This window comes from Urocitellus parryii, chromosome 15, assembly GCF_045843805.1.
Source record: "Urocitellus parryii isolate mUroPar1 chromosome 15, mUroPar1.hap1, whole genome shotgun sequence".
In the NCBI taxonomy this organism is placed as follows: domain Eukaryota; kingdom Metazoa; phylum Chordata; class Mammalia; order Rodentia; family Sciuridae; genus Urocitellus; species Urocitellus parryii.
The window spans coordinates 1713684-1726615 of NC_135545.1; the positions used below are offsets into that span (position 1 = coordinate 1713684).

Here is a 12932-nt window from a genome sequence, read left to right on the forward strand (position 1 = left end):
CTATATCCAAAAATGTAGAATACATACATTTTTTGAAGTTCATGGAACATATTTAAAAACCAGCCCTATATTTAGCCATGAAAAAAGACAGTCAAAGCTGACATTTTCAGGCCACACTTATCAATCGTAAAAAAAATTAAATATTTTTGAAGTTATATCATTTGGAATGCTTTTGAATGCAAATTTACAAAAGACCCAACTAAAACATGGGCAGTGAAGGTTTATTTCTCGCACAGAGGCATCAGGCCACCCCAGCCTGGGGTCTCTGGGCTCTGAGTCAGCTTCTCCAGGTCCTTTTTCCTCCTCTTGGCTCCATGACAGCTGCAGTCTCACCTTCCCACGTGAAGATGTCCAACAACGGGAAGTGCACAGGGAAGGAGTGAACTGCTCCCCAAAAGCCCCACTCACAGTACACTGGTCACTCTGAGTGGCACAGGAGGTTGGAAAATGAGAATCTGACATTTTCACATCCTAAGCAAGAGACGATGCTGCCAATAAGGTGAGCTGCCACACCTTCTGGGCAGGCAAATGACACCTGCCCGTGACAGAAGTCAACAAAATACGACCCAAAACAAGCTGCCCATGGGGAAATTAAGAGACTCTCCCAAACAAACTCTTCCTGAAATAGGGACACAGAGAAATGGTGATGACCAGGAGATGAACACCTGCCCTGGCACCACTCTGTCCACCTGCTCGTCACCCTTTATGGTACCTGCATGATGTACTTCCCGGGGAGTCAACCAGGAGTAATTCAGTCAGTTCTTCACCCACCCCCAAGAAAACTAAAACTTGACTCTTATTGAAATTAGTAAGCTGAGGTTAGAAAATATGATTCTGAATGTGTCAGAGATAAATATTCCCCAACCTTCCCCGCCTGATAAATAGTGGTCTAAGCACGTTCCTTTATATCCACAAATGTTTCTGCAGAGCTTACAACTTCAGATGAAAGACAAGCTCTGAGCGAAGGCCTTCCCACCCCCTTCCCCCTCAGGCCTTCCTGTAAGGTGCGGGAGCTGGCCGCTGTGGCTGGCCTGAGCTGCTGGGCTTTCCCCTGACTTCCATTCACATGGCTGCTGGCCAACACAAACTCCCTGATGATCAACAATGGGCATGTGCCGACGGCGGGCTCTTCTGCACTCAATAAATTCGTGCGTGTTTCTCCACTCCGCAGCCTGGAGTGTTGAAGCGCAGTGGCACTTCGAGCAAGGGTCGTCCCCCATCCTTCATGTTCCCGGGGCTTTCCCTCAACATGAGAGGCCTGGTGCTGAACCAGCTGGGAGCAGTGACTGAAGGCCTTCCCACACTGCGTACAGTCATACGGCTTCTCGCCCGTGTGAGTCCTGTGATGGACGGTGAGGTGTGACACCCGTTTGAAGGCCCTACCACACACCTTGCACTGGTAGGGCTTCTCTCCAGTGTGGATTCTCTGATGTTGCCTAAGCTGGGAGCTCACTCTAAAGGCCTTCCCACACACCTTACATTCATAAGGCTTCTCCCCCGTATGAATCCTCTGATGGCGAATGAGAGTTGATCCCTGATTAAAGGCTTTCCCACATTCCTTACATTCGTAGAGTTTCTTGCCAGTATGAACAGTCTGATGCTGAATCAACTGAGACCGATGGCTGAAAGTCTTCCCACACTCCTTACATGCATAGGGTTTTTCCCCAGTATGAGTCCTGCAATGCACTTTGAGATGTGAGATCCGATTGAAGGCCTTGCCACACTCCTTACACTGGTAGGGTTTCTCACCAGTGTGAATCCGTTGGTGTTCAATCAACTGCGAGCTCCGACTGAAGGCCTTCGCACAGTCCCTACATTCATAGGGCTTCTCCCCAGTATGAACTCTCTGGTGCTGTATGAAATTGGACCCAGAATTGAAGGCTTTTCCACATTGCTTACATTCATAGGGTTTTTTGCCAGAATGAATATTCTCATGCTGAATGAGTCGTGAGCCATATTTAAAGGCCTTCCCACATTCCTTACATTTATAGGGTTTCTCGTTAGAATGAATTCCTGGATGATTAATAAGGAATTCCTCCTGCCAGAAGTCATTTCTACACTTATTATATCCATGTGGCTTTCCTCCAGTGTGAATGTTCTGGTAAAAAATGAGGGATGTCTGCGGGTTCAAAGTAGGTATTTTTTCATGACTGATTAACATTCGACTGAAGTGCCTGTCTGGACCTCCTGGTTGTCTGTCAAACTGAGTTTTGCAATCCCAGTCGCCAGGCAAACCTGAGCACCTGAGACCATAACTTGCAAGTCTTTCCATTATCTCCCACTGGGGCGACTTGACTTCATGAACATGCTGCTCTGGAGGTGACACTTTGGTATCATATCTGGATTTCAAGACTAAAAAAGAAAAAAAACAGTTATGTTTTATTTTTCTTTTCTAGAAGGAAATTTAGTAAACACTGGAAAGGTTAGGTGGCTAAGCAATTAAAAGGTAGCCAAGTAGAACACGGAAAGAAAAACAAATACCATAAATGAAATGAGGGTGGTAATCAGAGAGATGATAAGAGTAGTTCTAAACATGTTAGTGTATATCTCAACCACCTCTGAATCACTTTTTTTAAAAAATAGTCTTTATGGCTGGGTGTGGTGGCCTGCACCTATAATTCCACAGGCTTGGGAGGCTGAGGTAGGAGGATTGTAAGCTCGATGCCAGCCTCAGCAACTTACCAAGACACCCTCTAAATATAAAAAATATATAAAAAGGACTGGGGATGCAGCTCAAAGGAGCATCCTGGATTCAAGGTTCAAGCCCCAGTACCAGCAAAGAAAAAGAAGCTTCCATGAGACACTAGAAGAGACAGATATGATGTGACATGACCCAGAGTGAGCCAGAAGTGGCTGTTGCCTGGAGCATGAAGGAGCATGTGGGAGGAGCATGAGAGCTCCCAGGGAGCCTTCAGGTCATGCCAATGTCCTGCCTTGACTGTGTGATGGTCACACTCATTAATATCACACTTAAAACGGGTACATTTGTTGAATATAGATCATCCTCAGTATTTTTCAAAATCATGGAGATTTCACAAGATATAAAAAGTTCAAAGTGGCGACAGCTGCACAGTAGTGGATATGATCACTACTGAATTGTGTACTTAATGGTTGTCATGGTAATTTTTGTTATGTGTATTTTATCACAATTTCAAAAAGTAAGACTAAGTGGGGCTCGCCCTGTCCTGCCTCGGCACCCAGAGGCTGTGCTGACGGGCTGCTGCGGCTTCCGTGGCGTTTTCTGTCACTGAAGTTTAGCTGACCACCACGGCAAAGCCACCAACAACTGAGCAGCCTCTCCTGGACCTTTCCACTGCCTACGGTGACTTAGGAACAAGAAGCGCCCTGTTTTAAGATGATCAGGCACAACTGATGAAGGGTGGGTCCCTTCCAGAACTACATATTTTGCTGCTTATTCAAATTACAAGCAAAAAGTGAATGGTGTATTAGATCCAGAGTTCACAGGCCCGAGATTTCAGTTTGGTGGTTACTATTACAGCTACCAACCCCATTTGGCTAAAAAAGACTCACTGTCAGCTTGATGTCAAGGAACCACAGGGGAAAGCAGATGGGTGCTTTTGTACAGGCCACGAAGCGTTCTCAGCATATGGCCTGGGAGGACTTCACGGGTACGTGTTTGCCTCTTATGGTGGCATATCGGTTTTGCTCATTTTGTTGTTAAAGTATTAAGCAAAAACTATTGGAATATAAAGGTTGCTTCTACAGCAGAAGGTGAGGAAGACTGTGAAAGATCATGAGGTTTTGTGAAAATGATGTGGCTGCGGTCACTTCGAGACCTTGTGCTACAACCACAGTACATCCACACAACTCCATGAAGAGACAGTGCAACGAGGCAGGGTAAAGACACACTTCCAGGCTCCAGCTGTGCAGGAGGAAGGTCGAGTCTCTACTGCGGCCAGGAATGCATCTGGCGAGACAGATTCCAAATAGTCACTCACGATGTCCCCCTGTACGGCCCTATTCAGTGGTGAGGACATTCCACCAAAGAAAGGAAGAAAGGAAAGGGCACCAAAGGATGGCAGCAGACCACGGAAGTAAAGCTGGCCAGTGGACAGAGGAAAACGGTGTGGGACAGCCAGCTATGCCCCGTGGCCACTGTTGGAGGAGCAAAGTCACAGTACCTTACTGCTCTTTTTTAACTATGTGGGAAAAAACCTTGGCTACTTCCAAGGAAAAGCCTTTAAAAACACGCCTTTCTCTGTGTGCCGATCTATCACATCTGCCTTAAATGGTCAGATTTTATCGATCAATGGCAGAGCGTAGTGTTGACTCCATGAGCATTTTCCCAGTCTTCTAAATATAAACATCTCTGATTATATCTGATTATATTACTATCCAAAGAAAGTACTATCATCCTGATTTCTAACCTCTGGGTCTACTTAACTCCTTGTGAATGTGAAACAGCAACAATATAGTGAGGTCTTATCCCGGGGCTCAGAAGGCTGAGGCAGGAAGCTCTGAGCTCAGAACCAGCCTCAGCAACTCAGCGAGATCCTGTATCTAAATAAAATACAAATACAAAAAAGCGGGGGGGGGGGCTGTGGCTCAGTGGTTAAGCACCCCTGTGTTCAATCCTCAGTACCCCACCCTCCAAAAAAGTGAGTTCTTCTGTGTTTTCATCTTTCCTGATGAGATCTGGAACAGCACAGGGAGCTATTTGGGCATTAGTACTCACTATTTTGAACAACCAATGAAAAAATATCTAAAAATCTTATAAACAGTCAGCAATACAATATTTTGGTTTTCACTTCTAACAAGTACTTGAGTTTTGCATAATTAAACATTTCAATTTTGAGTACATCAAATTCAAATGGTGATAAGTAAAGACAAACTATTAATTGTTGGGGATAACAGTGAAGTGTTGACTCTTAGTTATATTAGTACACACTGTGCTGGCACCTTCTCCAGACTTGTGACAAGTGAAGACAGCTAGAAGGCAACTGTCTTTGGTGGTTTATTCATGACGAACCTGGACTGTCAACTATTTGTCACACCCAGCACCATGGTTTGGACATGGTCCCCATGAGATGGCACTGAGGTGGTGGGACCTCTAAGAGGAGGGCCCAACGGGAGGTGATTAGAACACAGAACACTACCCTCCGAAGGGGCTAACAGCTGACAGGAGTAGGGTAGGCCTCATGTCAATAGACCAGTTCTGAGAGGGAGCCGCTTTATGTGAACCATATATGCTCGGCCCTTCTTCATGTAGCCGTTTCACTTTTCTACATGCTATGATCCAAAGCCAGGAGGACCTCACCAGACACCAGCACAATGATGCTGGGACCTTTTAGTCACCATGAGCCACATAAACCTATTGTATTTATAAGTGAGCCAGCTTCGTGTATTTTGTTATAACAAAACAAAATGGATCAAGACCTAAGCATCATGTAGTAGTAGCTGCTGAAAGACCTACTTAACATGAGTAGCAGATGGACTTGTGAGTCCCCTGGCTCACAGGAGACACTTCCCTCAATTTCAAAGTCCAAATCTGAGGACTACGGACACTTTGATTTCAGGCCCCTGAGCATGTGTGGCAAGTGGTCCACCACTGAGTCACATCCCCAGTCCACACCCAGTGCTTTTAAATGCATCTGAGCAAACTATGCCACCAAAGCTTTGCCTTACCAACATGTGTGAGCCATAGAACTGACTCTACTAGAGGAGGCACACCAACAGGAGATCTGGAACCTGAGACCAGGCCAGACTAAGGTTATTTACCTGCCTTTTGTCTTGTAAAAAATGCTAACGACTTTATGGAGCAACTTGATTACATCAGAAAGAGCAGTTTGGACTGTTAAAAAAATGAATGGCAGCCAGGCGCAGTGGCACACACCTATGATCCCAGCTGTTCTGGAGGCTGAGGCAGGAAGATCCCAAGTTTGAGGACAGCCATGACAGTGTATTGAGGCCCTGAGCAACCTACAGAGACCCTGTCTTAAAAAAAAAATACAAACAAAAAAAACACTAGACAGCTATTTCGTTATTTTTAGATTTATTTTAAATTACAGATTGTTGCTATCACTAGATGAGCACTTCTTAGTTGAAAATATATTAGTTTAGCTTTTTCCTCCTCCATTATTGGCCCTGACTCTAACATTCCTAAAAATACACAAATTTCTGAATGATTTAAATAGGATACTTAATATAGCAAAATATTTAAAACAAGGTTCCAACATTCTGCCCACTCAAATCTCTTCTCCATCATGCCTTCGTATTTCTTGTTAATCTAAATGCTGTGTTTTTTGTGACTTTAGGAACCATGAGCTGGGTGCAGTAGAGCATGCCTGTAATCCCATCTGCTCAGGAGGCTAAGACAGGAGGGTCGGGAATTCAAAGCAAAAGCGAGGTGCTAAGCAACTGAGACCCTGTCTCTAAATAAAATATAAAATAGGGAGTTGGGGCTGTGGTTCAGCGGTAGCGCACTTGCCTGGCATACATGAGGCATTGGTTTGGTTCTCAGCACTGCATGTAAATAAATAAGATAAAGGTCTATCCACAACTAAAAAAATATATTAAAAAAAAATACAGGGCTGGGGTTGTGGCTCAGTGGTAGAGTGCTCGCCTAGCACATGCGAGGCCCTGGGTTCGATCCTCAGCACCACATAAAAATAAGTAAACAAAATAAAGGTATTGTGTACAACTAAAAAATAAATATTAAAAAAATACAAAATTGGGCTGTGGATGTGGCTGAGTGGCTGAGGGCCCCTGAGTTCAATTCCTGGTACCAGCAAAAAGAAACATGAGGGGCTGGGGTTATAGCTCAGTGGCAGAGTACTTACCAGGCACGTGTGAGGCACTGGGTTCAATCCTCAGCACCACATTAAAAATTAATAAAGGTATTATGTCCACCTACAAGTATAAATATTGAAAAGCTAAAGAAAAAAGAAACACAAGGTGAACACAGTGGTGCACACCTGTAATCCCAGAGACTTGGGAGGCTGAGGCAGAAGGACTGCAAGTTCAAGCCAGCCTCAGCAACTTAGTGGGGTCCTAAGCAACTGAGTAAGAGCCCATCTCAAAATAAAAAACAAAAAGGGTTGGGGATGTGTTTCAGTGCTAAAGTACCACACAAAAAAACAAACAAAAAACTTGTGAGGAACATGCTACCTACACATTCTCACGTGGGTCCCACACATCATGGCTTGGATCCTCCACATGGGCAAGACCCCTGGCAGTCCCTGGCTCACACCAAGATGCACCTTCCTCTTCCATGCTCCATGCCTTGCTCGACTCCAGCCACCCTGGCCATCTGTCTCAGAGGCACCAAGGGCTTCCCTGACTCAGCTTTCACACACATAGCTGATGTTTACCAAGGGCCATCAAAGGCCTGCGTCTCAGCTAAAATGCCTCCTCCTTGGACCAGCTGCCCTGCTGTGCGGCCCAGATGACCTTTTCTTTTTTCCGTGTTTGTGCATGTGCTTGCGTGCATGTGTTCATGTCTATTTCTTCTGGCAGTTAAGCTCCACGAAGGCAGGGACACGGTGTGGCCCCCTCACCAGTATACACTGTGGTGCACAACACAAGCTCAAAAATACTTGTTAATTATTCTCCAAAATTTAAATAAAGAGCTGACACAGATTCCTTTAGAAAAGTGGTTAAAGGACATACATCTCTTTCCAAAAAGAAAATACTTTCCTTAGGAAGTGTTAACACTTGTATTCACTCAATCGCTAAATACAAGACGATAAGTAAATGTTTCAGGAAAGAAAGATCAAGGACCTGTATGCAAGACCTGACCTCTGAATCTGGCAACTTGAAGGGAAGACTTTCTAATGCCAAGGGCCACCTCCTTGATGCAGGTCTGCCCTCTCTCCACTGATGCCTCACTCACCTGTACACAGGCTTCCTGACACCACCCTCTCCTCCATCCAGGGCTCTTTGCCTTGCTCCAGGAAGGAGATCACATCAGGTTTGGATATGGCAAGACCTGGCAAAGAGAAGAAAAAGACCACACAGTTATAGTGAAGATGGGACACCAGAACTCAGACTCAGGGCTGGGTCATTGCACAGGAGAGGCAGTGGCAAAAAGAAAGCTAGAAGATGACTTAATGATTACTTGAAATCAATTCAGCTAGTGGGATGCCCTTTAGTCACTCCCAAAATGACCAACACTCCCAGAACTGACTGACACCAGAAACCGACCAGGGGGGGACAGAAACGCCCTAGAGTAAGATCCAAGCTGACAGACCACGTCAGGAGCCACCCATGGGTTGCATGTGGGTCACCATGCGTGGAAGCCTAGTGGATAGAGACATCTGGTGCCTGGGAATGACCAATGGACATTTTCTCTGGTCAGCTGCTCAGGGTCAATGTGAATCTCTAGCCCACTCTGCTGTGGCCCACATAGTACCTGAGATGGGTGTGACCTGCCAGATGTCAATCAACCTCCTGACTACAAGGCATTAAGAAGCAAGACTCTGCCCCTGAGACCTTAACCCTGCCTTTGATGGACCCCCTTAAATAAACCACCAGATCCATCTTTTCTTTGTCTAGTTCCAGAACCCACGTGGACTAGATCAGGAGCTTCGCGTTTCGTGAATACATTTCTGAGTATCTATGTTTTATTATTCACTAATAATTTGAGATTTTAAGTTTTAGGGTGGCTTAGATTCTCCTGGGTAGGAAGAACCCTCCAATGAGACACTGGCCGTGGACCCCTGATAAGACCAGATCACCTTACCCAGTGAGACCAGGTTTCGGTAAGTCTCCAACATCACATCTCTGTACAAATCCCTCTGAGCAGGCTCCAGCCATTCCCATTCTTCTTGTGAGAAGACTATAGCCACATCCCTGAAAAATTCTGACCCCTGGAACAAGAGGAATAAATGATACATGTATATTTCAAGATGTTTTCACAGTGGGATGAGAAAAACTGGAAGTCTTTGCAGGAAGGGGTTGTTCTGGTGAATGAAAAAGCTGGGGCAGGGACAGAGGAAGTGGGCAAGACTAAAACAGCAAGCCAAAGCTCTTGTGCATGTCTGGGATGAAAATGAAAAAGCTAAATGGAGTTTTCTTTATTCTGTGCAATAGTGTGCTAAAATAGGCTGCCTGCTCTGCTCGACACCATTAAGGTAAGACCTATAGTTTTTACCTTGATGGGACAACAAAAAAAGATACCTGATGGGCTTTCACCTAATTATTGTTCAAAAATTTTTATAAAAATGTTTTTATCTAAAAACAGGATGTTCATCTACATCAAGAATTTCTCAGAAACCTAAATTCATCATATCAGAATATATCGTGAGCATTTTCTTCATGAGAAAAACAACGAACACAAAGATGACTGTTAATGACTATCCAATTTTCTTAAAGTGAAAAGAAGGGCACGCTCAGTTACTGTGGACCCAGAACTGATCACAAATCTCGAAGCTCTTACGGGATCTGACCACCCACCAGGCTGACAGTCTACACTTGCTATCAGCCACATCCTTAGTTCTGCGCTTCTCTCTCTCTTATTGAAGAACCACCCAGAATCAAATGCTCTGTGCAGCCTCAAATTAGATCTTAACTCTGGCATTCAATCTCAGATTCTCAGCTAAGCCTCAATTATTTCTTCCAAAGAAGGACACTACATACACACTCACATGGAGACCAACCTGCACTAGCTCCATGCTTTTCTACATCCCCAAATGTCATTTCCATTCTTTTCACCTCAGTTCTGACAAAGGGTGCTCTCATTTCATAAACCAAAGTGTATTTTTGCTCCATCTGTCCTCCTAGCCAAAGGCTGAAATGTCAGGACACATGTGATGCTATGTAGAATGGACCCATGGGCATTTGTGGGGGCAGGTAATAGGACAGGAATTAGCTGTCTGGGCCTTTCAGTCCCTAAAATGGAGACCTCTGAGAACTAAATTAACTAATGGAACCCAGATGGGCAGTTTCAGGATAAGGAAAACAAATATTTACATGATTTTAAAACTCACGAGGGACATGACTTTTAGAATTTCACAAGGTGGTAGGTCCTCCTCCAGGTTCCTCTCTTGAGGAAGTGCAGTCTCCTGAGATGGTGGAGCTGGGGGAAGGAAAGAACAGAGGGTAGGCTTGCCTCACAGCTCCCAGAAGAGGAGGTTACAAGCCCTCCCCTGCTTGTCCCCAACCACCCTCAAAACAGAGTGAGGACAAACTGTGGCTGTCACTCAACCCAGCCAAGGAGGCAGGAATCAAGGGTCCTCTCTCTCTGATTTCCCTTAAATACCCAGAGGTTCTGCCTTGTTGCTGACACACATCTAACACAAGGATGCTCACACTTATTCCAGTGACTGAGACCCACACTGTACCTCAAGTACAAAGAAAATTCCTCTTTAGGTAGAGTAATATAGAGGATTTGTATAATAATATGCATAGCCCCAGCCCAAAATAAAGTTTCCCCAGGATTATGCCATTTCATTCTCTCATGCATCAAATTTAACATCTTCAAAAGTCTACCTATGGCTTGAGAGGCTGAGGCAGGAGGACTGGGAGTTCAAGGCCAGACTCAGTAACTTAGGGAGGCCCTAAGCAACTGAGTGAGACCCTATTTCAAAATAAAAACATAAGAAGGGTAAGGTGCCCCCTGTTCCATCCCCAGTACAAAAAAAGCCTACCTGGCTCTTTGCCCAACTTCCACAATCAAAAAGCCGGCAGTTCAATAGGCTTTGTGGACACCACTTTAGGGTCTACCTCGAGTCAAGAAATGGAGTGGAGAGGCAGATAAATTACATGGCGCAAGCCCAGGGCTCCGTATCAAGACATAAATGTGGCCCTCCATAGACACAAAGTAGTGTGCACATTTGCACACCAAGCTCTGCAGAAGAATACGCAGCACCTAAGGAGTCAGGGCTACAAGTAGGCCAGTGGCTGAATCATTTTTGGCACAAAATAATGTTGGACATCACGAACAAGATATCCCACTCGGGATCCTCTGCACGATGTGGGAAATGCAGCAACAAGAAGTCAAGCCACGCAAACGCTCACGGGCTCAGCGCCCGCAGAACACCCTCGGCCTCTCTGACCCTCTCGAGGTCAGCACCGAGGTCAGCACCGAGCAGAGCTTCGCACAGGCGCGGCAGTGCCGCCGGAGGCGGGCGTCGTGCGGGCGCCCAGGCAGCAAGCGCCCTGCTGCCGACGCCCGCCCGGCCGCCTGCGCCTCGCCTCCCCACGAGGGAGCCACCGCGACCCCTGACGCGCGGCCCGTGCAGCCTCGGCTCCCACGGCGGGGCGCCCAGGGCTTCGGGGTCTTGAAACTCTCGGGAGGCCCCTACGAAGCAAGTCCTCGTCCGGGTTAAACACACGCCGCGCCAGACGCGCGCGCTCGCGGAAGAAGGGGCGCGTCACTCCCTCACCTGCCGCCTGGGGAGCAGGCGCCCCGCCTCTCACGGCGCGTCCCGCGGCGCCGACCGGAAGCTAAGCGATGCGCACGCGCGGGCGCCGCGGCCCCTTCCGGGGAACGCGATCTCGGCGTGGCGAGGCGGATCTCGCGGCGTTTCGAGAGGACCGACGTGCGGGGACGTGCGTGCGGGCGGACTCCTGCTCGGGTGGCGTTGTGCACTGCTCCCCGCGCGTGCAAAGTGGTGCGAGGGAACGGAGGGAGCGCCTGCGGACCTGCCTGCCCCAGACTTGATCTCAAAGGGTTACTGAGTTTCCCGTCCCCTGGGTACGGAAAAGCTCACCCTCCGATTTTATGGGAAACTATGGCCTGGAAGTGACCGGACCACCGCGACGCCCAAGCACAGCTGTGCCTCCTATGAGCAGGGGTGGCCTGCAGAGGCCCGCCTCTCCGTTCCTGCCCACACGTTGTCCTCGATTCTAGCCCTCGTGCTGGGCAGGAAGGTGCCACCGTGGTTTAGATGTGTCCTGCCCCACTGACCGAAGAGGGGACTTTCAAGCTCGAGTGGACCTGATATATATCTTCTTTGGGGAAAAGGCGGCTCACATCCCTTGTTCACTTTTTATTAGCAAGGTGTGTCTTTGCAAATTCTGGATTCAAATCCTTATCAGATACTTCAATAGATTTGACAGTACAAAAACGATGGGGCCCAGCGCAGTTGTGCGTGCCTGTAATTTCAGCAACTGAGGAGGCTCAGGCAGGAGGAACATTGAGGCTAGCCTCGGAAACCTGGCCAGGGGATGGGGGTGTAGCTCAGGAGCAGAGCACTTGCCCAGCAAGTGAGGCCTCTGCTCAGCTCCCGGTGCGGGATGACAGGGCAGAAAACAGAACCCAGGAGTATTTCGTGTTTCATCGCCACTCTGTTTCTTCGTTTGTTTGTTTCTTGTCGTTTTAAAACAGAGGTCCTGGGCTGGGGCTGGGGCTCAGTGGTGGACGCTTGCCTAGCACGTGAGGCCCTGGGTTCAATTCTCAGCACCGCGTAAAAACAAATGAATAAAATAAAAAGGTACTGTGTCCACCTGCAACTAACGGCTACTGGTGCCTGGCTGTCTCCGACCTGCCCCAGATCCCACGTGCCCTTTCCTGAGCCTCAACTGATGCCTTTGGGACACATCGGACTTGTCCTTCCTCAACTTCTAAGTTGCTCCGCTCAGGTCGTGCGTCGTTGGTGACTCTGGCGTGAAGGACCGAGAAACGAGTTCGTTGGACATTTCCCAAAAGGTAGAAGACCAGAAAAAGGGGACGACGTCAACACCTGGCTCGGTCCTCATAAGGCCATCCCTTTACCCTAGTGGATTCTCCAGGGCGCCACTCAGCGGCCACACGGGGCAGGCGCTCTGGGATGTAGTGACGGGACTACGGCTGCGCATGCGCACTCGTCCGACCGCGAGTCGCGCCTGCGCACTCTGCCTGCCCCCCAGTCCTGGCGTGGGCGGGCAGGGGACTGAGGCTCCGCCGCCGCCGGGGGCGGAGCCTACGGCTGGCGTCCCCGCAGCCTCCCAGCTCGCCCAGCGCCGCAGTCCACTCCCGGCGGCCCCCGCGG

At 47.8% G+C, this 12932-nt stretch overlaps 1 protein-coding gene across 1 annotated transcript; it reads right to left on the reverse strand.

Moving 5' to 3' along the window:
* Positions 1-276: 276 nt before the first annotated feature.
* On the reverse strand, positions 277-10696 carry Znf582 (zinc finger protein 582). Its single transcript, XM_026381309.2, has 5 exons — positions 10608-10696; positions 9948-10036; positions 8702-8828; positions 7853-7948; positions 277-2352 (listed from the first exon to the last, which is right to left on the reverse strand). Exons 2-5 carry the CDS (start codon positions 9954-9956, stop codon positions 890-892), a joined length of 1695 nt encoding a protein of 564 aa, XP_026237094.2. The 5' UTR covers positions 9957-10036; positions 10608-10696; the 3' UTR covers positions 277-889.
* Between the last annotated feature and the right edge of the window lie 2236 nt (positions 10697-12932).